Source organism: Wyeomyia smithii, chromosome 3, assembly GCF_029784165.1.
Source record: "Wyeomyia smithii strain HCP4-BCI-WySm-NY-G18 chromosome 3, ASM2978416v1, whole genome shotgun sequence".
Taxonomy (NCBI): Eukaryota; Metazoa; Arthropoda; class Insecta; order Diptera; family Culicidae; genus Wyeomyia; species Wyeomyia smithii.
This window is the reverse complement of record NC_073696.1, coordinates 240253561-240281419: the sequence shown is the minus strand read 5'-3', so window position 1 is coordinate 240281419 and position 27859 is coordinate 240253561. Positions and strand designations below refer to the sequence as shown.

The window sequence follows — 27859 nt, the reverse complement described above, 5'->3', positions numbered from 1 at the left end:
TAACATCGATATTATTCTGTTTGTACCGTTCCAATGCATTCCGGGCGTAGGGGCAGCTAGCTAGATCGGGCCAGAACTTAACGGAGCCTTCGTGTGACTGAATGAACGGCAAAACTATCTCCTGAAGACACTTCCCCAAGTAAACTTATCCATTCATGTTGCTCCAGTGATGAAAACTTTTGTCTTCTTTCTACAGCTAGAGATGGCTTGCCAAATCATAAAAATGTAAAAAATAAAAAAAGATAAGAAATATACTCTACACAGAAAATTTGGTACGACTGCATCCCGAGTAGAAGATTCGACAGCCATCACACTTCATGGTATAGGCTTCGATGCATTAGCGTCGTTGAGAATTAACAAACCCCCTAGCTTTTAAAGGTCTAACAAAAAAAAAATCTTGTCAATTTGTATCTCAAACGCTTTTGTCGAAACCGAATTTTAATAACTCAACCATTCATGTTTTGGTAAAGAAATTCAACATTGACGCACTTATTAATTTATGGAAAATAGATTTATTTAAAATTTAATAAATTTATACCTTTTAAGAAACCCTAACCAATGTGACGGAAAACCAGAAGAATCGGGGAGTGAAATGCATAGACTTTAAATTCTTTGTTATGATAAGGTTTATGCTGGTCAAACTAGAACAAGGAATGTTTCCGGAGAATAATATGCAGCTAGAGATTTAGAGGAAGCATCCTATAGTTTTAAAATATCTTTATTGTAAATCACTCCGTATCACGCTTCCAAATCCTCAGCTATTTTCATGATTTACTACTCCTGTGGATATATGGATATATGTTCATTACTTTTTCAAGTTTTCTTTGAATTGATCGTGGTATAAAACCAGTGAGTTTATGAAATAGACCTCGTTCGATTTGGGCATGTTTTGTTTTTGGTACAGGTAAGTTTAGGCAAATGGGCGTTTTTTTAATATTTTTTCAGTTTTTCGTCCTCCCTTTAACAAGTTTAAGCTCAACAACCGTCAAAAAGAGGTATTATGCTCATCAGTGATGCCAAGATCGAACGGGGTCTGTAAATATAATCTTGTTATTGTGTAAGTCACATCCATAGGTCCTTAAAATTGAATTGTTACATTTTAACAAATTTCCAAATACGAACGTCAGATCATGAAGAGTTTTTAACTGGCAGAGGTTGCAATGGAAAATCTACCCATTCACCATATCTGTTACTCACTGTCCAAAATTGTTTATATCGAAAACTCCTCCGAAGATCAACAAAAGTTTCAACGCGAGCCTCTCATTTTTTTCAGAATCTCTTCAATGGAGCAACTTTTCCGAGCAAAGCTGTATGGTACTTCGGATCGTACATAACGAACGATAGAGTTCTGCTTGTGTGTATATGCGCTTTTTCATTCAATAGCTCTCATTCTATCAATCAACACTGTTGCACAAAAAGGAATCCCACGCCGCAAAGCAGAACACATATACGCTGGAACGTAACTGTTTATATAGTGTACACGTATATGAGTTCGCACTGAGCTAGCAATGAATGAACACGAAGCGATGCATTGTTCATTCCATACACCCCTCTCGTTCTTTTCCTATAATCTATCTTTGTTCAGGAACGAAAAGGAATTCTCACGATCGTGCCCGAGTGCCGAGTAGTACACGAGCATACGTGTGGGCATGTGGGCATGTGTAGGTGCTTCGTGTCGATTCCACGTCGTTCGCAATGAACTTTGCGTGCTCCTTGCTCGTTTATGGTCCATCAGAGTTTGCGCAAGTATGGGAGTCCGTTCGTCCGTGTAGGAGGGTCGCGGAACGGAGAGAGGGAGCGCAGCACAGAGTCGTTCGCTGTCGGAGTGTTGGTGCAAAAGTCAGCTTGGTGTGGCGTGGAAGTCAAAAAGTTATATTTAAAATGCTTTTAGTTGGATACGTGCCGCGGTTTGAGTAAGAACGTTTTCCGCTTACTGAATGTTGCGCGCAGGACCTTCTGCATTTATTTTACTGTGCACTTGAGCAATAATTATTGTTGCGCCATCAGCAAGAGTGACTGGCTGGCGAAAAAATTGAAGTCAATTGGTGCCCAACAGGATCTGTGTGTCTAGAAGTTGTGATCTTACATTAGTTATAATCTATTCTTCTGCTGGTGATGTGTGAAGTGTCTCTGGAGAGAAGTAATATTTTGGCTTCGTGCACGGATTGATTGTTTCTTATTTGATGAAAAAGAGAAAAATTGAAAGGGGTGGCTGTTAGGTTTTATATGTCTGAAGTGAAAATATCTGGAAATAGGAAGCAATGAAGTGTTTTTTCGTCTTTCAAAAAACGTGATCTCTAACGCAAGTACCATCAGAAACGCACAGTGTTGGCCACTAGATAAAATAAGCTGGAAAAAGTGCAAGCTTTACTGAAAAAAAAGGAGTGCAAAAAATGTTTATCGCAGTGCGAGGAAGTTGCGAAGGAATTTACAAATACAGCACATAGCACTGCAGGCAGCCCTGCCCAGTGAACGAACATCGCACGGACGTTAGACACACAAACGAGCAGCAAATCGAAGTAGTGGTTCGTGTAATCACCGCTGCCAGTCGTCCCAGCTAAGCAGCAGGCGAACAGGCGATCGGATTCGTAGTGTGCTGTTTTTTTTTTCTTAACTTACCCGAAGCAAAAAAAAGGAAACTCGCGCAAGAACAAACGATAGCGGGGCCTCCAATCCAAGTCACATACATACACGGGCGGAGAAAATTGCCGAAGCGCAGCAACACACCTCAATAGGAAACCCATTCAAATTTCAATCCATACTGGCCCCGGAAAGGAGGAAAATGTAAAATAGGTACGTGGCAATTACTTTTTTTGAGCCGAGGATAGTTTAGAAGTTGATCCATTTTACTTTAGAGAATACGTTTAGTAGTTTAGGTGTAAACGAAATAAGAAATTTCATTTTTTGTGTCAAAAATTCTATTGCTAAAATGAAATTGTGTTTATATTTTTTTGCATCATACAGCATTATTAATTTTAGACATTAGAAGAATTTGCGATTTATTGTTATTGCTTACCAAATAAATTATGCGCGGTAACTAAGACGTTTTAAATTAAATTCGTCATCAATTATTTCATTCAAAGCATCTTGCAAAACTGTTATACATAAATGTTATTCGAATATGAAGTTCCGTTTTAGTTTTGATAATCCTGTTAGACTGATATTCGATTCATGAATGAAAAGGAAACAGGGAAAACGATTACTCTACCTATACCCACAGTTCTGACAGGATTCTCTTTGTTTCCAAAGTATTTCACAAACTATTACCCGCCAAAAGTTTTTGAAAACTCACGTCATTGTCGATAATAAAAGCCTATGTAGTTTTTTCGTGTTTTGAAGTGTTACAAATAAATTGTTCATTATTTATTAAATTGTAGTAAAACATCTAAGTTTAAAGCCTGTATTACACTCTTTGTCCAATGGTCAAATATTTGACCTTCTGACATAATGGTCAAATTTGACATCATGGTTGTTGTTTGCCCGTGTTTGTCCCATGTAAAAATTGGAGAGTGACAAACAATTATCTTTGACCAAATTTTTATCTGTCAAAAAGTGGCAAATATTTGACGCTTGGTCAAAGAGTGTATTAGAGCCTTTAAGCCTGTAGTACACTCTTTGACCGAGCGTCAAATATTTGTCACATTTTGACAGATAAAAATTTGGTCAAAGATAATTATTTGTCACTCTCCGATTTTAACATGGGGCAAACACGGGCAAACAACAACCATGATGTCAAAAAAATTTGACCATAATGTCAGAAGGTCAAATATTTGACCATTAGACAAAGAGTGTACTACAGGCTTAAGAATCATGAAGCACTGTAGATTTAGGTGTGGTTGGGTGCTTTAGGGAAAATCAAAAACACAACTTTTTCATATTTGTAAATTACTTTCGATCAGATGATCGAAAACTTATCGATATCAAAGTGCTTCAAAAACCAAACTCAAAGTTTAATGACTTGAAAACCACACGCCTGGTAGCTGCAAACCAGACTTATACACACATAAAGCAAAACCTTAACCACAAAGTAGGCAAGGAGGAAAAACTAGAAAATTGCATGCTTTATCGCCTTCTCCTGCACTTAGCTCCGCCGTGTCCATCGCCCCTTCCCCCATTACAACCCTTAGCCATATCTGTGGTATCCATCATTTTCCGTTTTCCTTTCTGTCGACATTTTCCTTTTTATGACTCCTTTTGTACTCTTGTGGTACGCCTGGCTTGCTGTGGCCTAACCTGTACTAACGCTGGAAAAGGCAGCATCGCTGATGGGCTTCCGACCCATGTTACAGCGCCGGTTGCCTGCTACCGGACTCACGAATAGTCAGTCAAAGAGAAGAAAAAGGCCAAGCCACGTCTAGTTTCTCCTCCTAGACTAGCCTCCTGCCAGAGTGGGTTCGAAGCAGGCTTCTCGAAAAAGGTTGTGGCCAACTGTGAGCTATACGGGGCAGCAGCCCAGAGAGAGAGCTTGAGCGGTGATTGACCTCCATCGGAGTATTTTTCCTTCTGCGTCGTACTCCTTCTCCATTTTTCTTCTGTTTTAGTGTGCACCGTTTTCGCCGCGCTATCTATTTTCTGCTTCACTGATTTCGTCACCAGCGTCTAGTCCTCCCCGCGTTTTAGTACGAAGTAGGAAACAAAACAGATCTTAGCAATTATCATTACTCGATGCGATTTTCGAGAATTGCTTCATTGCCCTCCGCACTGGATTGTATTGGGGTTGGTGTATTTCTAAGGAGGGAGGAGGTCGGTTTATGATAAAAAAGTTTTGTAACTTCAGAGCGCACCGAGCTGAGCACAATTTAATGGAAAGTAGGTGCGACCAGTTGGTGTAATAATAATATAATAACAGATTGAATGTGGAAAATCTAATTAATCTAACTGTATAATTGACGAAGTTTAAGCCAATTTACGACGCAGACGACTCGAGCGCGGACTGAACGGCTGATTGAGCAAGAAAAGTTTTCTTTATGCCATAGTCTTGTTCACAGCGCCATGATGGCATGGGCACATTGCTGTCTCTGTTGGTCGGTAAATCGCGGTCTCCTTTTTCGGGCTACATCGAGCCACTGTGAACAGTGTTCTAATTTTGATTTATGGTATCGGGGCTAATGAGCGAGTTGTTTGTAGTGAGAAATCCGTTGATTGGCCATTGAAAGTTTGGAAGAATTCGAGATCAGCCATCGCTCGACTAGTACAAACTGGAATTGTGTTATTTGTGCACCGTTACTATCGGCTTGGTTGTCACTGGGAAACTCCGCTTGGAGTCATTAGTACAGTGTTTGAACGATTGCTGATGTTTTTAATTCCACCACTGGTCCAGAGCGGATCCTCCTGGTAATGCCTTTATAATGTAGTCAGTCCGTTAAATGGCACATAATCCTGTGATCACATCCATTCCAGCCACAGAAACACGAAAAATGCGAAATGTCAATTAGCGCTAATTCCGTAGTGCCGAAGAAATTCGGTCACAGAATAGCGCACGATTTGCAGGCAGTATTTACCGAGGGTCGTCGTGATCGGGTGATTATGAAAGAATCCTCGCTCGTCTGCTCCGTCGCGTCGTGGCAATTCCTGGAGCAGTTTACAGTTCTTCGGAAACCTCGTTCAGCTGAGCCAGTTTGTGCCAGGGTTAGAGAGAAAGACAGAGAGCGAATATGCTGACGTAACCTTCAAGAACGTCGCCTTCTGTGTTGCTCTCGCTTTCCGTCTTAGTATGGGCGTCTTGAATGGAACTCCCAAACCAATCCAAGCCGATTGACAGAAAGAGCGAAATGCGAACCGGCTTCTTGCTCTCTGCACACAAAAGCTTTGCGCTTCACCAGCACTAGCACGCGATGTGTTGCCACCAGTCGTAATAAACTCATGATTTGTTTTGGTTTTTGATGTGGGAAGCCGTTCGATCTCTCGATTTTCCTGGTGTAGGATGGCTAGTTGGCGCTGGTGTGTTGGTGCCAGAGTTTGCACATCTACTGAATTCAAAATCCTGACAGTTCGAAATACCGCTGCCAGCATCTCGAGGTGCATTAGAATTCCTGCATGACGACAGAGGAATGATACAAAATTAGTTGAAAAAACGAAGGAAACCAAGTTTAGCTCACAAGTGAAAGACTGTGTAGCAGACGTCGTGTGCGAATATTCTAGAAATACATAGCTATAGATATTTTTAAGAGAATATACTGCCTGCCCAGTTCCTGCGAAATGACGGCTTCGGTTCGGTGTGCTCGTGCAAAGCTAACATCACTGGTTGCCTGCGGTCTGCTCAGCCATCAAGGACAGTAAAAGGACAACGCAGGATCACAAAGCCGTAGTTTGCTGCAACGTGAGGTGGAAGCCCGTCAAGTGAGAGTCGAGCCCGTTGCGTCCAGGCAGAGGAGCATAATAAGGATATCCAATTATGCAGAAGTTGACGGAATTACACGGAGGATTCAAGCTGCTCCCTTTACAATTAATGGACTGGAAGCGCTGGTTTCAGAATAGACTGAGCCTTTTTGTGCATATAGGATAATGAAGTCGTAAATAGTCTAAATATTGAATCTATAGTGTAATGATATAGGTCGGCGTGCAGAAAAACCGAACCAAGCGCCAAAAACATTATTTCGACTAATCGGCGTTCAATGTTTAACCACCCCGTATGTTTCCGCAAACTGCCACAACTAATTTTTGTTATAATATCATTATGAACTATTTAAATGATTTCGTTTTTTCTTGGAAGATAGATTATCAGTTTTCACATCCACTGGTGTTTAGAACTCAATTAGAAAAAAAGGCGTTTGGTTCGGTCTGGTTGCACGCCGACCATGTCAAAAGCAGAAACAGTTATAAATATGAAAGCCAAATGGTGAGAACTCTGGTCACAGATAATTGACAAAATCGCTGCATGTGCATAATTCAGATTAGATGCATTTAAATTACTTCTTTACTTTTAAAATCCATGCATCCGAGGAGGAATACACGACCAAAAATATCAAATGTTAATAATTTTTGAGAAGAAACATATATCAACAAAGAAGAGAATACTACTAGCTACTAATTGTGGCTTTGAAAGATTGCTTCGCTTCGTGCTCACATTACCGGGGTTACGAAAAAAGCTATACACGATTGTTAAAAATGTTACCTTCCAGTTCCCAGGCTCTACCAGCTGGTCTCGAGGTACGGTGCTGGCCTAACAAGCCAGTCGTCGTAGGTTCGAGTCTCGGCTCGGGAGAGACTGTTAGTGTCACTAGGATCGTAGCGCTAGCCCCGCAATTTTCCTGTACACTTAACAGTTGGCTGCGAAGTCTGTGTATAATAAACAGAAAGTCGAGTTCCGATACGGAATGTAGCACCAAGGCTTTGCTTTGCTTTTACCTTCCAGTTGATCCCGACGTAAACTGCGGATTCAATCAACCAGTTGTCGCATATTCGATTCTCGACTGGGAGAGACCACTAGCGTGAAGACTTTGCTTTTTTGCATAATTATGTGTAACTTTTACAATGGTAAAAAGATAATAAAAATTTAAAGATTTTTAGAAAAAATTGACGAGCGTCGCTTTGTAAAATATGAAGTTTATTCGTTTTTAAAAAAAGTTCTAAAAATGAGTGGTTGTTTTGTATGCTTAAAGAAAATGAGAGAAAAATACCACTGCCAAACTCAACAATGATTTCAAAATAGTTCATAATTTCCAGGTCGACGATTTGCTATAGATTAGGAAAAGGGGAAAGCAAAGCCTTGATGCTACATTCCGATTCGGAATTTGACTCTCTGTTTAGTAGGATCGTAGCGCTGCGATCCTACTGACACCAACAGCCTCTCCTGACCCGAGATTCGAACTTACGACACCTGGCTTGTTAGGCCAGCATTGTTGAGGACCAGCTGAGAGAAAAACAAGATTAAGAAAAGTTACTGAAGAAATGTAGTAAGTCTGTATGGATCCATACGACTAAGTCGTGAAATATATATGGGAGCACATGTCTTCCCTTAACGATTTCTAAAAACTCAATCTCTTCAGATTCTCAATCTTTTCAGATTTGAATCTCCTTTTCCTAAGACATCGCAATCACATGAGGATTTATGTAGTGTTAAATTTGACGTTTTCGTACAAGTTTTCAATATGTAAATGGTGACAAATCGGAGATATTTTCACAACACACGCTTTATTTATAGCCTATATATTATTATACATCCATTCGATTATTAAAAAGGCAAATGTTTGTTGTCCTATTCTAACGAGGAAGCAGCCAATTTTTTTCACTAAAAAAAATCAATGAATTCTCTTGGATCTATTAAATACCGATCAGGACAGAACGATAAAAACCTCAACTAACGTTCTCATTTTATACATTGTCCAACGTAACGAAAAAAACATCTCAAGGACATATATTGTGGTATTCGAAGCGATAAGGATTAATCGTGCGTTTGACAGTTCAAAACCACACGAACGAACTCATGCGGGGTACTAGAGCGATTGCCTGTGCATCTCAACCAAAAAAGGCAACGCTATCATCTGCGCTGCTAGCTAACTATCGCGTTTGGATCAAATTTTCCGTGCATACCACAGCACGGAACCGCACTTCCCAGCAAGCACAGTTAGGCAACATTTGCTTCCTAATTCCCAAAGACAGCTCTAAATAGGAAAGGATGGAATGGAAACGATGGCAAAGCTCCCCGGTGGTGGCGGTCCGGTAGCGGTGAAGGTGATGGTGATGGAGAAGAAAAAAACTACATGGGGAAAGGTTTGCAGCTACCACCGAGGAAGCCAACGGAGCTCTGGGAAACACAACAAGAAACAACACGAAATGAGATTATTATTTTCTCATGATTTTTTTCCTTGCTTCTTTTTTTATGTGAACCGAATACGGTCGTCTTCCTCCTTTCGCGTGGTACGCCTTGTTACGCTCCTCTCGATCAGCTTCGCTGCGGTCATCATTATGGTGTTGCACCGAGGTACAGAACACAACCTCAGCATTAGCACTAAACTAACAGTCAGAAGCTATAATTGCACTAAAAGTCTCTCGATTGTTTTTTGTAACAAAAATAAACATAAATCAAAAACTTGAGCTTACGTTTTTGTTTTGAGCTGAGATAATTTTTTGAAATTAATCCTCACCGCAGAAGAGGCGGCATGCGAAATTTGATGCCACCAAGGACCATAGAATGACATTTGCGTAGTGCTGGCTGTCCACTGCTGTGGGTCCACCGAAAGCTGTATGTTGTGTACTATGTAGTGACACCACACCCAGTCCTTCTAACAAATTCGAACAATCATGCTAGAAGAGTGCGTAGTCGTAAAGTGTCACACTGTGTAGCGTGACATGTGCCGGTGTGTGCGTGTTTCAAAGGGTTCATAGAATAACCAACACATTGTCAATGGGAGGTAATTATATGCTGACTCTTCCAGTGAATCAAAAATAGACGAGTGGGTCGTAGGTGGGGCACTGGGCGGACCGAAGTGGCAAGGGTCTGCACCTACATACCAAGCGTGCAACGAAATGAAAAACTCGTAAAAAGCGCAACAGTTAGCTTTTGGGTCCGGTGTTTGTTTTGTTTCCTCCGACCCCCATTCTCGCTGTGTTTGGTTGGTTCCTCCTGCGGGTGGTCGGGTCGGGTGGTAGCGTGCGGAGCTGTCGGCACAAGCTAGCTTCCCATGGCCCCTCACTTGTGCATAGAAATGATTAAGCATTCTTCCTCGCTTATTTCTATAACAATAGGATTTTTATGTAAGCGATGGAAAAGGTAACAACGATACACAGCTAGTTCACAAACATTCAGTTGTTCGTCAGCGAAAACTGACAGCATGCGAAATCATTCAGCCCGGATATACCCAACAGTTGGCACAAATCTTTTCCACGTGCTGTTCTAACAATCCTTCACGGTTGCTCCAGGAACATTACATTACGTAATATATGTGTTCAAAAGTAAGACGCACAATGGTGATGCTTCCCATCATTCGGTCGGGTGGGGCCATCCCTTTTTCGTTTATCTATTCGACAAATAAAGCGGCTACGCGTCTCCATTCGACGGAGTACTGTCTCTCGACCATTGTACATAGTCATCCGGGGAGCAGCATCAGCGCAACCGTGGGGCGAGAGATAGGATAGAATGTTATTTTCCACATTTTTATCGTTTCTGTGCGCTCGTTTTTGTCCTCTCGTGATCCGTTGCTCCTCCGTCGTTGCCGCTTGGCTGGGCGATAGAATCCTACGGAGAGGCAACGAGAAACGCAAGCGATTGGGGGTTCGTGTTAGCCGCTCTGTATATGCTGTGTGTTGGATACTTGGGCAAGGTTGAATGAGGGGACTGGTCTAGCATTAGAGAGGAGGTTTTATGATGATACTGACTGGTATTCGCGCTCCAGTCAACGGCATCTCTTCGCCAGGCTGGCACTGGCACACAAAACAGACTCGCACCGTGTTGTTAACAAGAGCGCTCCGAGGATGAGAGGCAGAAGGCGAAACCAACTCGGCAAATCGGACCGCCAGGAGGGTATAGGATGAAACTAGTCAGCCAAGGGGCGGGGAATAGCATCAGGAGGCAAGGAAGCGGAAAAATAAATATGGCGTTTTTTTCTACTAGCTGTTCGCCTCCCTGCCAGGCCGACAAACGGAGCGTTTTAAAGATGTATGCGTGTGTGCGGATTTTTCAAGATGAGACTCTATTAGGGATGTGGCTATTTAGCCAACGTGGAAGGAGACTCCTATAGGATGGGTGATTCCGCTGCAATGCTTCTATACGAAATTCATCACTGTATTGCACCCTCATCTAATCTACCTCAGTTGTTGCTATATCTACTGCGCAGGCACCAGTCGCGGGACGAATCAGCGAATTCTTCAAGACACCCGCTGGAACGGGAAACAATGGCAACCATAGTGAGTTGCGGTATGAAGGGGGAGGTTGCGCATTATTTTCCCATCATCCCATCCAATTTCAGCTGCCTGCCACCGTGGAACCCAAAATCCAAGCGGGCTTCCGAGTAGTGTAGCACTGTGATTGTTTGCAGCCGCCCCGCCCGTATAGGGCAGGAACGGGGGTAGGGCATGCTTGGATGCGCAATTGCCGCTTTGACTCTGTTTTTATGACCGGACCGCATCGACTCCTTCCTGCCTTTTGTACTTTTCCTCCTCGCGAAACGGGTGAAGCTGAGGATGTGTTAGTGTAGCCAATATCCGCCATTAGGAAAAATGGAAATGAGCGAGAATAGAAACGGTTGGCCGGGATGATGAAGCTGTGCAGGGAGGGGCAAGAAGCATGGCAGGCGACTAGGAATAATGGGGACGAGTCAGACTCTGCCGTTCAAGAGCTTACAGGGGAGTGCGACTATAATTAAATGTAGCATTTCCGGAAGTTGGCTCATCGCTCTCTGTCACTCCACTACTGGCTACTGTCAGGCACGGGACGGACGTGCATGTATCTCGCCGCCTGATGGCCGTCTTCCGCTGCTATTACTGCTGCTGATAGTTGCCTGATGACAGTGGAAATCTATGTATATATGACTGTATATAGACAGATATACAGGAGAGGAACGACACTAACCACGAATGTTTGTGTGCGCAGTCAACCTCGACTCTGACGACTGGCGTGGCGGTGGCGGCACATAACGGACGCACAGAGAGCCATTGATGGGGCCCTGCAAATGCTGAATGTAGATTCAGATGCTATCGTCGTTTTCCTATGACAGCGCTAAATTTTCATCCATCTTTTTTTTTCTCTGTCGCTTGTGTCCGCTGCTGGATATTTAGGTCACGAGTTACGATCATAGGATTCTCGGTTGTTGTTGCTGTTTGCGACAGCATTCAATCTACGTATCCATGGTTGCGAGGTATTCTAGGCAATTATTTCAGCGAGATAATCAGTGTCGAAAAATAATTGTACATACGGTATTTGACTCACCATTTTGTGGCTTTAGCAGATGTTTTTTAATTCAAGCACCTGTAATGGACACTGAAAGCATTTTTGACAGTTTGTTTCTACTGATTGAGCACTGAGGAAGGTTCCAAGAAGAAGCCGAAACACATATTTGCTCATAGACAGAAGAGGATTCAAGAATGAAGTGAGAATTTTAAGTGAAGTGTATTTAATGCATCTTGCATCACTAGTAGCAAAATTCTTTACTCTGGAAGCAATTGCGAGTACATCGTGCAATTTCGCAATCTTCGCAAGCAATCGTTTCAATCGATCGACCCACGTTTCCCCTTCCGTTACAGGCTGGAAACCACAAAATTGCTGTATAACCATTTCAGGAAAACAATTCCTCCCATATAAAAAAGTAATTACCATTCTCGTGCAATAGACTGAAAAAAACCCTAGCCTAGCATGGAGTGGAGAACAATACAAAAAAAATGCACATTCAAATTGCTCTCCTGTCACTCTGCCGCATTTTCTCGGAAGCCCCCAAACGGATGATAGATAGCGGTGAAATCAGCGAGTGTCACTCCAGCACCGAACGGCGGACTCAGTCGACTCCTGGTGCAGCTAATGTCGTCGTGCCGGTGCGCACACACATCCACCCGTACATCCATCACTCAGCAGCAATCATTCATCTCGCGGAAAACACCCACCTTCCCACGACGCATAGCGCTACACGTATTCATGCATGCATTCGACACTCAGACTGTGCTATACACCGGCCATCACACCACCACTACCAGCGCATTCAATCCAACCTGGCGAATACGGAAAACACACCTACGATCATCATCGGATCGCCGGATCGCACACACTATGATGTAACTGTAAAGAAGCGGCTTCTCACAGCAGCATCATCACCACGAGAAGGTAATTTCCGCGGACGCGAACTAGCCGTCTCCGCTACTTCCGCCACCTTCCGGAGCCAATTCAACACAACCCCACCCGCACCGTTGTACGCCTGGCTCCTCGTGCGCAAATTACGTCATTAATTTAGCGTTTTATTTTAACGCCCCACACCGTTCCGCGCGGCTTATCGCTGCTGCCAATTGGGCTACACACATGCGAAGAACCGCCACTTTCCGAGCGGTGCTCGGCTCAGTCGGTGGAGGAAAATAATAAATAAACTCGTGGATTTGTTGTGGCTGCTTCCAACACTCACCCACCTCTGCCCGCATCTTCGATCATTACAACTTCTTTTATACGCTTTACGCGATGCTCGTTTTGCATCTTTTATTGATGCCTTTGGCCTACCACCGGCAGCTTGATAAATATGCAATTAGTTTGGCAGGTAGACAGCATGAAGGTCGTGGTCCGACAGGGATCGACATCGACACTTTGTCACCTTAGAAAAGAGGAACATTATGATTTTGAAGACCACCAATGATTATCTAATCGAGCACACAAAGTATTGTTTAGACAAACAAAAAGTTTGTTTAATCTCAAGCACACAATTCCATCCATACCTAGCTATGAAGATCAATCAGGGAGATCTCTTCAAGTACCTTTGCCACCGTGTCAACGAAACGGTGATGCTGTTATTTGTTCGGTTAAGTCGCGATGTTGGTTATTTCTGCTGTTGGTATTGTCCTTCAGAAGCTATTCATCACCTTCTTGGCTGATTTCAATTTTTTGGTCATTTGTCATCATCCTTTATAGTTTGGCTTTGGGTGTCGCAACAGCAGCAGCAGAATTCGACGAAAAGGGTCGACGAAAAACCGGATTTGAATTCGGCAGAATATTATTTACACACTACTACCATCAGCACGCAGCGTTCAAACATAGAAGCTCCGGGATGGGACCTTTTTGGGACGTTTTTGTCACGCTAGAAAATCCACCTCTCAAGGTTAGCGGGGTTCTTTTCAGGATTACCGCAGCACGGCGAATGATTGATTTCACGTCGGAAGCTTGCCGAAAAACGTTGCAAACATGTTTGTTTCATCCACATTTTGGGTTCAGGATTTTACTATAAATTGGTATAATGGAGCATTGGATGAAAAACTGAGCATTATGCAACAGCGGTAATAATGATACCGAGTCACCATTTGCTAGTGCCATTAGGGGATATCAACTTAAAATTCACTAAAGTCGCTTTTACGCAGTTACCAGAATTTACGCTGATTTCGGATTTCACTCGGATTTCAATTTTGGTGCGTTTGTTTACGTGTTCCTCAGAAACGTAGAATTTTACGCAATACTATATTTTATTATTTTTTACGCAATATTTTATAATTTTTTATCATCAGATTCTATGTAGTATTTTTACGTTGATTTCGTATCCTCGCCTGGAAAACCACTTCAGTGTAGTTAAATCTAAAAAACTGACTATACAATCAAAATTAGTGTACCGTTTCCTCTTATTATTATTTTTAATCATAGAAAGTTCGAACAGATCGATTTCCGATTAGTTTTTGATTTTTTGCTTTAAATACTATTCGGAAAAGAAATTAAAAAACCTAAAATGCAAATGTAATTGTTCAAAAACGTATGACTTTCCAAATCTAGTTTTATTCTTCAAATTTATACCAGTTTTTTAAACCAAAATAAGTAGAAAAACTTTAACAGAAAATCCATCTAAAATGTTTTTATTTAATAAAAACAACCTTTGTGTTTCACAAAATTTGCCTATAAATACTAACATATATAATCTTCATCACCACGCACTGAAGATGATCATCAGCATCCTGCCTAAACTGGTGTATGAACAAGCGCTAATCGCCACCGCACCACCGTCCTGCGCCGTTGGGTAACGCCTGCTGTTGCCTTGTATGCATATCATTACTAGAATAGGTAAACCTAAATTCACATCGAAGAAGCGAACTAAACTAAACCTGCATATGCGGCCTTCAAGCCAAACGCGTTTACACACCGACGCAGGACGGGCGAGGCTGTGGAAGTGTGGCTCGACAAACCAAAGTAGATAACAAGTGGGTGTATTCCCCATCAGCATATTCACGCTCCACGAGACTGGTTTCGAAGGGAATTTTTCAGCTTTTTAGCGTTACATCGCCTAGTCGTCGTAGGATGACTCCAACTTGGAGAGAAATTGCGCAACAACTAATCGTAGGTTTCGTTCTCTTGTCTTTGTTTCCCTATCTTACAGGAGAGAACTTTGTGGTTCTGAATCGACTGAAGCAAACAATTTATAGTCATTAGGAAGGACGTTGGTGTCGTAATCGTACTACAGCTGCAAGAGAAACCTTAGTCTAATCATCAAATCATGTCGTCCCAAAGATTCTGCCTGCGGTGGAACAATCACCAGACCAATTTGCTGTCCGTGTTTGATCAGCTATTACATGCAGAAACCTTCACCGATGTCACGCTGGCCGTCGAAGGCCAGTACCTAAAAGCACACAAGGTAAGTGTCCTAATTTCTTCCCGTTTACAGTACACCGTCGTATTCTTGGAACGCTTATCGCACATGTCTCAGTGTGAGCCTGTATATCACATGTTTGAAAGTAGCACGGACAACTACTCGAACTAGTAAAGCACATTTCGAAGCAGGAGAAAATCAATTCCCCTGATAACAGCAAAATAGCCACAAACAGATAAGACCACGAAAGATTGAGTGAAACCGGCCAGGCCGAGAGGAGCAAAAGGATCCAATCCTACAACGTATGTCGTTATCAGTAGTCGACCACTTGGTGCCTTTTCGAAATTATCTAGGTACTGTCGCCGTGCTTGTGCAAGGCTTTGCGATAAGCACAAACTTGGGCTGAAGGAGATAAGCGTACCACAGGACAACAACCGCGATAGGACAACGCATGAGCAATCATATGCGTTTGTATTTAGAACTGAAGTAAAACACGTTCTTCCTTTTTTGTTACAATTTCAGATGGTTCTATCGGCGTGCAGTCCCTACTTCCAGGCTATATTCGTAAGCCATCCGGAGAAGGATCCGATTGTTATCCTCAAGGATGTACCATTCAAAGACATGAAATGTCTGTTGGATTTTATGTACCGTGGTGAGGTTTCTGTTGACCAGGATCGTCTTGCTGCTTTCCTACGGGTGGCAGAGAGTCTACGGATAAAGGGCCTTACAGAAGTGAATGATGATAAACCGCCCCCTCCGACTACATCGTTGACCAGCAGTGGTCTGACGACAAACCAAAACCAAACCCAGCCTTCCCACCAGCAGCTTCAGCAGCAGTTAGCCGCGGCAGCGAATCGGAACACGCAGCTGGCCGCTCTGCAACAGTCACAGCAGTTGCTGCAACAACAGAAGCAGAAATCTGGCCAAAGTATGCTGCTGACAAATCCCCTACTCGGTTCGGCACTGTCACAGCAAAAACGAAAGCGTGGTCGACCGCGAAAACTGTCTGGTAGTGATACGGGAGGTGACGGGGAATGCGATGGCTACGAAAGTGACAGTCTCGTACAGGGTTCGCCGGAACTCATGGACACCAAAATGGCTGGCGTTGACAGAATGTCCAACTCTGGAGACGAGAACGCAATCAGCCGGTCAGAAGATCCAGACCAAGAGGAATCATTGAACCTGCAAAATAGCCCACCTCACGTAGTGAACAACAATAACAACAGCATCAGCAAAAATGCCAGTAGCAGCCCCGCCCCTTCCGGTCCCGCAGCGGCGACCAACACAAAAAATACCACCACTACCACCACCACCACCAACAACAACAATGCCTCTACCAACTCTACCAGCAACGCGAAGAGTTTGGCCAGTAGTCTTAAAAACGAAAATAGCATGTCAGGTACGTGTGTTGTCCAAGTGCTTCTTCACCTTTAGACTTTCCTAGTTTCTACACTTCCTATTTCACTCATTCTTTTCTACTTCCATTCAAAATTTACCGTTACCTGATTGTAATCTAGCCACTGACTGCTTAATGAAAAAAGTGATTTCCCCACTCATTAGGCTACTAACACCATCATCCTATCATCTTTTTGTCTCTCGCCTTCCGATTCTACTATGCAATCTAATTGTTGTAACTCTCCATACTGCCACATAATTTCCGGGGCTCCAGGAAAGAAATTTTGTCTATTTTACTAACCATTGAATAGATTTAGGTTTATGTAAAAATGCAAAACAGTCAATAGCCAATAACAACACAACAGTGTTTTTCCACTCTCTGGCATTTCTCTCTTTCTTTCTATTCCGGAAAAGCTAAAAGGGATTTGATTCTCGGTACAAGAATTCATTCTAAGAGAAAAACTAGAAATCATTATAGCGGAAATGAAAATCGTCGGGCGTTCGATTATTTTTTTGTTTGCGTGTGTGTGCGTGCCCTGGTATTGCAAACTGGGTAAAACGAAAATAAAGAGAAAAAAAACTGTTCTAAAAGTGTTGTTCCCTGCATATGCGATCGACTTCCTATAAGAAAATACCGAGCGAGATACTACAACGGAAAAAACTCAATGAGGTGAGTTTCCGGCTTCCCAAGCGCCGCAACAGTCGAAAATTAATCAGAACACAACCTCAGCTATCCTCGATATCCAATCGGGGGGAGGTGCACACAAACGCTATTCCAGTTGAATTCGGAAGAAATATTTTTGAATGTTTCGGTCTTTGCTTTTACCGTTGTACGGGTTAGGAGATTCGAAATTGCTACGGTTCGGCAAGTAGTAACACGACTTTAATGGTTTGAAATTGGCTTATACTCTTTATAGTCTGCGATCAGACTAAAATTTTACTTAAGTAAACTCGAAAATTGTTGTTCATTAGGTTCTAGTTCAGAAGAATGCAGAATCTTCGACTGATTCCAAAATTTTAAAATTTTAGTGTGAATAGCCAAGACCTCTTTGGAAAAAATTGAATTGTTAATTAATTGCTTTGTCATTCAAAACTTGTTAGTTTGGTCTTTCATCAAGTAGTCAGCCTTTGTAACTTAATCGATTTTGCCAGGAGCTGCGCAATAAAAAAACCAAAGCTTCCCCCTCCTTTCAATATAAGACATCCAAAAGCAAAGATCGTTACGATTCTCTTCCTCTGTAAATAAAACAAAAACATTGTTCGCTCAAAAGCAGCCTCCGGTTAATTTCGTATCCGAAATCAAACAGATCAACTGATTAAAAAAAAAAAACAAAAACAAATGTTCAGCCAATGCACAACAAAACTAAAACTGAGCAACGATCCAAACGTGTGCCAACCTCTGGAGGAAATGATCCCTTTTAGCTTTTCCTGAAGTTTGCCTTTGCTCCAGGGGGCAAAGGCTAGCTCACACACATTTGTACAGAATATTTAAAGAATAAGTATCACTTAACGAAAATGTGTCTAATAATTTAATGTTGGTGTTGGAAACATGCAAAAATATTTCTTACCAGAAATCGAACTACAAAACAGTTACGCACAATTCTCATTAATTTTTGCTGTCATGCGGCCTGGGAAAATGGAATTTATTTGTTTACACGCTACTGTCCCTATAGTGAAAATCGATCATACGAGAGTCACGTGTTTTCTCGCTTTCGTTTCATTGTAGATTCCAAAGATTCATTCCCGGAAGACGATACTTGCGGTGGCCCTATGGACGAAGACGACGACGACGATCAGGATGACGATTCGGACGAAGATCGGGAGCTCAACTCGAGCTACATGGAACCGCAGATGTTACTGGACGAATTCGACGAGCCAGTGGAATTTAAGTACGACCCCAAAGGTTCGGACAGCGGAGCAGTAGATTCCACGTCCAGCAGCTTCCCACCTCCACTGCAAGCCAAACCTGATACACCAACTAGTAATTCCAGTCGAATGCCGCTGATCAATGTGGTTCCAACGATGGCTCTTTTGAACACGCAGCTACCGAAACTGGCCCCACTTTCATCCAATGCTGCCGCAGCAGCAGCAGCAGCAGCAGCGGCCGCATCAGCCGGATTTCTCGGCACAAAATCTTTACCAAAGCTTCAAAAACGTCCACGGTTGATGGGTAAATCACAGAACGGTATTACCGCTACGCAGACCATCTTAAACAATTTGAATAACAATCTAAACGATAGTTTGATCTCGACTTCGACCAGCGGATCGACAGCAGGTGCAAATGCTAGTATGCAAATCTCCAATGTCCTTTCCGGGCTGAATACTTCGGATTTATTCGACATGTACTCGAGTCAAGTGATGAGCTCACCGACAACCAGGTCATGTTCGAATTCTCCTTCAACGAAAGGCGGTGGTTCTGGAGGAGAAGGAAGCAGTGGCCGTACGCACAAATATACGGTGATTGATGATACCGAAGGAAGTGTGCGAGATTTTTGTACCAAAGAGGGCGACCACGTGTACCGATGTAAGGTTTGCTCGAGAGTCTATACTCATATAAGCAACTTCTGTCGACACTATGTAACATCGCACAAGCGCAATGTTAAGGTTTATCCATGCCCGTACTGTTTCAAGGAGTTTACGAGGAAAGACAATATGACGGCCCATGTTAAAATAATCCACAAAGCCGAATACGCCCAGCAAAATCCCAACAGTGGTTCGGATTCGGCGCCTCATCTGATGAATACCAATAGTAACAGCAGCACGAATGGTGGTTCCACGACGCCAGTACCGACAACTTCAGCCAGCAGCTTTGCAAATGCAGCAATCATCAATGCCGTCGCAAATGCTGTTGGTTTGCAGCCCAAAAATGTTACCAATTCCGGATCCGGTATCCGGATAGTGTTCCCTCCGGTTGCCTCTTCATCCACGACATCAGCCGCTACAACAACCACCACTGCCGGTAGTGGTACCATCAGTATCAAGAAAGAGTTTCAGGAGAAACCTTCGTCCTCGTCGCCGGTCGATGGTGGCTCGGTATCATCCAGCACTGTCACTTCACCGAGCTCGACGACGCTGGCCAACAGCAATGCACCGGCAGCAGCAACCGTCAGTCAATGAAAACATGCAGGAAATCCACCACAAACACACATAAAAGAGGCTACTAACACTAAAGTATATCAGCTGTCGGACGGCACAAAAAACTCGGTTGAAGAAGACGACGGCCAGTGGAAGAGAGGAAAAGATAGAAAGCGAGCTGCAATAACTGTTTTTATATTTTATGTTCTGTTGTTTATTTAATTATTTTTTCGCTGACCGAGATCGTTAATCATTCCTTTTAAAGGGTATTTGTAATTTTAATATAATTTGGAATTGTATAGCAAGAAGCAAGCACATGCGTTCTAATTGGGCGCACCTACAGTAAGATTGACATCAGAATAAGCAGAAGAAAAAATTACTTTTCATTGAAAAAGAATAAAAGTGTCCTAAAATTTACATAAACATTAGTGTATCAATTTTTTGGCTGATTACCTTTATATTGTAATATTGTACTATTAGTAGTAGGACATTGCAATCGCAAAAACATGCAAAAATCTATACACAACCAGTACATATGCAACAACCATTTCACGCAAGTCTTCCCATTTTATCGATTGCGAGGTAATTCGCGCGGAGTGAAACCTGACCTCCCTCGTTGATTGATTCGAAACATTTAAAGAGTATAATCAAAAAAACATAGTACAATAAAAATTAAAATCAAATAATTATTGCCTTAAGAAAGCAGAAAGAAAACATATTTAAAGTATTCTTATAGCCTGCATCAAACCAGGGAACCGTTTAGCACCGTTGTTTTGAACTTTCACTGCACCTTTATAACAAGCTGAACAGAGATAAGATGTTAATTACTTTTACCATTCAGAAACCGCTTACGTTTATGTTTCCAACCTCGATTATTTACACCGCATTGAATAGTTGTTCACTTGGACCTACCCTCAAGTAAATTTACAGCATTTTAGCGTACGTACAAAAATGGAAACGTTTCGAATAACAATGCTTCCTTTCATTTTATTATCAATCTTCAAAAAAAAGGTGTACGTTCCATCCACAACTTAATTTGCGTTTTAAAAATTCTAAATTTCTATTAAAATCTAACGTTATGAAAGTAGTTTTTTCTACGTCCTTTCGAAATAATTTCGTTTCTTCCAGCATACGCAAAACTTTTCTCCTTCGCGAATGTTCAAGTGTGATTCAAAACGACACTCTTCTTGTGTACAGTAAAGAACGTCTTTATAAACACGGTTGTTTACAAAACTAACTAGCAGAATAAAAATGCTAAATTCATTTTGTTATTTGCCTCCAAGGCCATCCTCCTTTTAATCGAAACAGAAAGAATAAAACAAAATCGTACTTCGGAACATTACCGGCGGGAAGAGTGGCGATCACGGATGGTAGACATCGCGTGTGTCCCTTCCTCGACCGGTGTGTGTATGTGTGCGTGTCACATGGCGGCAGAAGCATAACAAAATTCTGTGATTATTTTACTATTAAAGTGTACCACTTTTTTTTTGTTCGTTTTAGTTTTGTTGTTCTAATTAAATCTCCACCTTCGTTTCAAAAGCTGTTCTCTTTCGAAATTTTGGATACCTTGTGTAGATTTGTCACAATCGAAACAAACGATTGAAAAAGTAAGGAAAGATGTGAAAAAAATTTAAGTCTGAGATAGTAATTTTACGGAAAGTAAATAAGGAGTCCCCGCAAATTGGTTCACAACATAGAGAGAAAATCTATTGTATTGGGATTTTAACCAGGTTAGGAATATCAGCGATAATATGTCTAACTTAAGGGCAGTAGGAACATACAGTAGAACGTAATATTTATATATTATCAAATAGTAAAAAAAGGCTAGTTTGTTTTTGGTGTAAAAATCAAACCGATGTCTTGAAGAAAACAAACAAGAAACAAATATTTAAACAGGAAACCATTTTAGCCGCCTAAGGAATTTTTAATTACTATCGTGTTTTAAGTATTTGTTGTATCTTTTTGTTTATTATTTTTCCTATAACTAGTTAGTTCACGTGTACATATTTAATCAAATTGGAGTAGCCGCTAACGGTAAAAGTACTGCAATATTTTTATATAAATTGCTCTAATTTTTGCGAGCACCGATCCTCACACCTCCGCACTAATCAGTTAATTTTAACCTAATAAACGTTATGCAAAGGTAGATAGTGCAATTTTATGGTTAAGATTTTCTCCGCAGCCGTTTTTTATTGTTTTCGCAGATTCTAATGAATGGCTTATAGGTAAATTTTCAGCTATCAAAAGGCTGTTTAAATTTTAAATTTAGGAAAGAAAAAAAAGTTATAACATATAACGCACACTTGGCACCCGGCTTCACATTTGACCGTTAGTATAATAATTTGTTCCAGATGTTTAACAAATACTTTGTTCGGTCGCTAGAATCAAACAGCGGTGAAATAAACTAAAAAATCGGAAAAGTAATTACTATGTTTTAATCCTAGCCTAATAAATAATCATTTTGCATTCTTTATTAAATATACTATAAAATATATTTTATTAATAATTATAATAATATATATCACGCAAATACACACAAACATATATTTAAACAAGAAGGAGTAAGCATATAGAAGGAAAAAGCAAACTTTAATAAAGTGAAACATGTACATGTAAAATCTGTGTTTTCTTTCTACTCGCATGATTGCTCTTAAAACCCGATAATGTCCATTTGGCTTCCTAAAGGACGTCACTAAAAATTACCGTTGAAATATACTTTGTTCACTAGGATAATTTTTATGAAAATTTTAATTTTACAGTTCTTAATTTATGGGCGAAAATTTAAGTGTGTTGAAGATGGATGTTAGATGTGTCAATGTATTATGCAATTCGATGAAGCCTTTGCTAGCAAATGTATTGCACTTCAATCTGTTCACCCATCATGAAAACATGAATAACATTGTACCAAAAATAATTTAAAATACAAATATATTTTAGCTTAAAGTTCAGTTTAAAATAGAAAAGAGTTCTCCAAACGAAAAACGGAAACCAAAACCAGACCTGGTTTTTAATGCTCAACGTTTTTAACTTTAAACGTGTTATGAAATGACACCATTTTACATGAAACTTTTTTTTCGAAGTTCCTTTTTTTTGAAAAGAAAACTAGAACATTTTTTGGTAATTTCGCACCACATAGGTTGAAAATTTTAAGAATCTGATTTTTTATGTGAATTTTTGATAACGATCAACATACGAAACATTTGCTTCTGGCAGTGTTGAGCCCATGCTTAATTTAACACTGACCGTTCTTCAGGAGATAAATAAACTAACAAAAACATCAAATTTAGTTTTTGAAATTCGGGTTTGACTTACCCCGTTATTGGTAGATCCAGGTTTCAGCATAAAGATCATTTTTCTTGATTTATAACTTCACTTCGTTTCTTCGAACACTTTTGGTATATTTGTATGTTACGTACAATGCTATACTAGGTGCTTCACTGATTGCGGTTTTTGTGCTTTTCATCATGCCACAATTGTTACGCAATATGCAAGGGCGTCTTTTGCCGTTTCCTTGACCCTTGAAATGTAAAGTTTCTGGTGAATGAATGAAAGAAACGAATCGTATGAAAGGTAAAACCACGTGTAGACCGTCAATAGGATACCTACGATTGACAGTCTACACGTGGTTTTACACGATTCGTTTCTTCGTTCTTTTAACAGCAGCTTTTGCTTCTTCATTCCCTTGAGAGCACGCTTTCAACGATGTACAACGATACGAAGCGGTGAGAAGATCCTTTCTCTACCAGAAACGCACAGTTAGTTTGAAACATTACTATTCACCACCTGTAAGTAAAATCCTACGGGTTATCTTAACTAACGGACAGCAGTTTCAGAGCTCACCTTTATTTGCAGGCTATTACTGCATTCTTCTCGAGGTGCAATTCGGATCTCAAAGGATTCTTGATTTTCGAGAGTTCTTCAAATAGCGTCTTAACGATACTAGTTGCAGGAGTTGAATGAAGAAAATCATGCTAATGAAAGACAGGTTGCTGAGCAAATCTTTGAATTGAAGATAATAATTTCGCCTTTCCAAAAAAATATACACCGTAAAAAATACCTTTGTCGAACAAAAAAAAAAAAAAATTGGAATTTAAAGTCAATTAGGTATCTCTTTTTTTTTAATTTTTCTTGCGGTGTATTTTGGAATGGATGAAATATAAAATACTCTAAAATTACTGTCTTCATTTTTGTTGAAAATGTTATAGTAATCAAGAAACTATTCTGGCTTTTTTTTTAAGTTCAACTTTTTTATTTCTCATTACTCCATGATCGGACAACCACCATTGTCGAGCTAATTTTTTGTAGTTTTTTCTCTGTGTGGACTCATCCCTGCTACCAAAGTTTAGATCTTTTGTGATATTGCCCAGGTGTTTTCTCTACTCCGCACTTCATATTATTGGCAGTATCACTATTGAAGTGAGTGATACGCTTATCATTTATATCCGTGCTTGTGTTTAAGTTTTATGTTTCCGTTTCAAACTTACTGCTCTACTATACCGAGCCTCCGTCTTCCTAACAATGCAATGCGCCTAAATGCGCCTAATTACAATTCCCTGAAGAGAATCGATTTTATAAGAATAGAAACTTCTTTTTTATAAGAAGGAGAGTGTAGAATTCAGTTTGAAGGATGGGTACGTGGTGGGGGGCGTGAGAATAAACCTATGCTAAAGTCCTTTGATAACCAAATTTTGTAGTCTCTATAAAATAAAAATAAAAAATGAATTTTTTCATTCTTTTTGTTGTGAAAAAGTTGTTTTTTTTTTCAGTTTATATTTTTCTAGAAAGACTAAATTATAATCTACAACTTTTCTGAACACGTCATACCAATCAAACAAAACGTTCTGCCTTTAAAAAAAATGACAAGTAAAAAAATCTATTGAAATTGGAACAGTTTTATGGAATTGCTCATCTGTATACGAAGGTTGCCATCTGTATATTTTTTGCTTTCCTCCACTAGGAACTAATATAGCCGCGGATACACAGATTTACGGGCTCCACTGACAAATGCCCAACAAAAACACCATTTATTTACCACTTTAGTCAAGAAGAACTCTTTGCTCCCGCGAAACAGATGTCATTCCCTTGAATTTTGGGGCTTTTTTTACAATCATTTAAAATCTTTAGTTGCGTCTCTGGTTTATCCTAAGAAGAACTTATTATGACAAGAGAAAGGAGTCTTATCGAAATCACAGTTCCCGTGGTAATGTCGCCTATTACTATTCTCTGGAAAGGATTGCTATTCCTTAGGTTTACTATAAAAAGATTTTTTTTATTAAAAGCAAAAACCCCCGACCACTCGCCTGTCAAAGCGAACTTTGTTACCTTGCGGCTAAGGGAACATTTAGAGTTTGGAAATTGGAATATTCAAATTGGAATATTTTTTTCTGGTTTCTGGCCAAACTATTTTACTTTTTTAATACAAAAACTTAAAAATGCAAGTAAAAAGGTTCGAATCTTTCAACCAGTTGTCAAGAAAGTTTAAAAAATAATACTTTCACCACAAATTATAGAAAGTTTATATTAAGGATAAAAAATAACAATTTTAGTTAGTTGGAGTATATTTGTTGGACAAAAACTAACCAGAAACCAGAAAATTCTAATTTACTGCTACTACTAATTTATCGTTAATACTCAAATTAGTAATTATTATTGTTACCTCCTTTCTTGATTTTAGATTTGGCCGACAAACCGGAAATAACCATTATCCCTCAAGTATCAAAACCAGCCACAATAGTTCCCACAACCGCCCCTGAGGGATCTCCAATGGAAGCGGACGACGCTGAGGATGAAGATGACGACGATGAGGACAGGGAGGACAGCGATAGCGAGCTTGAATTCATTCTACCAAAATTCGAGCCTTCCGATGACTGCACAATTGTTGAGTCCAGCCCGCCAACGGAGACAAGTGAAGACCAACAGCAACAGCAGCAAGTGCATCAACAGCCCCCTTCCTCATCCGAGCAGGCACAACCGAACGCAAACCAGCAGCAATTGTTTTTGCAGCAACTCCAGCAGCAGCACTTCCAGAATCTACACCTTCAACAGCGTTCTCTAGCAAAGATGCGATTGGTTCGAACTCGCAAACCAGAGAATGGAGACAGCAACGGGAGCTTCGTGGTTAGAAGTGATCCAGAGGATGCCGATTTCGGTTCACCAGATGCGCCAATGTCCCACGGAAGAACTCCGTCTCAGGATTCTTTTGACGAGCAAAATGGCAACAATAGCCACTACACCCCTTCACGACAACCGGCCAGGCGCCGAGCCAGAAGGAAAAATCTATCACCGGATGATCAAGCCGAAGCACTAACGGAAATGTCCGTTCGCGGGCTGAATCTGTTTCGTTATGCCAGCATAAACGACGGTGTCTATCTCTGTATGGAATGCGCTAAGGAAAATATCCAGAAAACGTTCAAAAACAAGTACAGCTTCCAAAGGCACGCCTTCCTGTATCACGAAGGTGCCCAAAGAAAAGTTTTCCCTTGTCCGGTCTGCAATAAGGAGTTCTCCCGTCCGGATAAAATGAAGAATCATCTCAAGACAACGCACGAATCGTACATGCCCAAATCTGATCCGGTCTATCCGATGAGTTTCATAGTTGGAACAACCGAGCAGCAGAGTGCACAAGTCCCACCGAATAACCACCATCACAGCACAACGGCCAAAATAGAGTCCGTGCTAAATGCGATTCAGCTACAACAGCAACTCACACTGCAAAAGGAAATTCATTCGCAACAAGCCAAGTTTCGTCTACAGCATCAACTGATCTCACCCAAACTAGGGGATAATGGTAACGCACCACCGATTGCCGTGGTGGCGGCAAACAACAGCTCGCAGTAGAGATGCTACCTTTAGAAATAGATAACCAGATTTCCAGTGCATTTTTATTATTCTTAGCAACTAAGAACACCACATATTTTCTGCGAGCACTGATTTTCCTAGGAAAAAAAACACGAGACTGCAACTAGTCTTCCCAAAAGATTGCTCACTCGCGAGACAATCCACGTGCACCGATTTACACATCAGCAGAAGCATTTACTGTAGTACACTTCATTTGAAGCTGCAGGAACAAATCGAAATCGGAGCATCAGCGCCATTTTTTTTTTTTTTCAAATATCTTATTGTATAGCGGTGCTATCCAACACCGAACTCACCACGTGTGCCTTAATTTGCTAGACTCGCCCTCACGCACAAATAATGCCTAATGTATAATAACATTAAACTGATAATCAAGAGTAACAGAAGACTGTCGATAGTTCGAGTTCCCTGAAGAGTAGTAAAAAACTTTCAAGTCACATGACTCCACCCCTAAACGAAACAAAAAAAAAACAGCGCAGAGGAAGGAGCTAGAATAATTTTCCGATCTCGTCATTTATTAATATTAGTTTTTTTTTAACGAGGAAGGCATGAAATTGAATACGTTCTTTCTCTAATCGAATACATTTTTGTGTATAGGAGTCAATATTTTTCTATTTAGTTTTGTGATACAATTTTCTCACCATTTTTTCAATAAGTTGCATTTTAACTGCTTCTAGTGTCGATTATCATTTATGGAAACAATAATTAAGTGAAGCACCGTTGATCTCTTTATAAAAGAGAAATAGGTCCAGAACTGATAGCTGAATGCACAGCAATGTTGTGTGATTTTCGAAGCAACAATTTACACACGCAAGCAGAAAAAGTTTCAGCGGTTTGATTTGATGTTGACGCTGTTTTAGATTTACTATGAACAAGAATAGGTAGTCATGTTGGATTCTCTACCTGATAGGTAGAGCATATCTTCGCTTCACCGTTTCCGGTAAGCCACCATGATGTTGATTTTGACAGCAGAGTAAACCTCCGTACTAGCTTTTACAGTGAACTGATATAGACACGTGGCAATTTGGTTCTATTCTAAGTAGTAATAATGAAACTAACTATTAAGATTTATCATATGTTGACTGCAAGCAGGGTCACGTGTTTGCACAAGAGTGCACGAAAGCACAAAATTTCGACTTTGAATAAGGTAGAGATAGTAATTGCAATAGGTTGTAAAGAAGATCGGAAAAAATAGCGACAGAACTACTCAAGACTCACTGTTGACCTACTACATAATTTAACCTCGGCGAGAGACGCACAATTTATCATGATTGATACACACAAACTGGAACTATGCTCTGATGGTAAAAAATAAATAAAAGCATATTACATATACAACA

General features: G+C 40.8%; 1 protein-coding gene across 2 annotated transcripts; it reads left to right on the top strand.

Moving 5' to 3' along the window:
* The first annotated feature begins 1881 nt into the window (after positions 1-1881).
* On the top strand, positions 1882-27859 carry LOC129727796 (protein tramtrack, beta isoform). 2 transcript variants are annotated; one of them, XM_055685978.1, is made up of 4 exons: positions 1882-2793; positions 14985-15239; positions 15717-16593; positions 25339-27859. In XM_055685978.1, exons 2-4 carry the CDS (start codon positions 15102-15104, stop codon positions 26499-26501), a joined length of 2178 nt encoding a protein of 725 aa, XP_055541953.1. In that variant the 5' UTR covers positions 1882-2793; positions 14985-15101; the 3' UTR covers positions 26502-27859. The 2 variants fall into 2 exon arrangements, with proteins under 2 accessions (XP_055541953.1, XP_055541952.1); XM_055685977.1 differs by lacking the exon at positions 25339-27859 and adding an exon at positions 18316-22282 and having other exon boundaries at positions 1883-2793.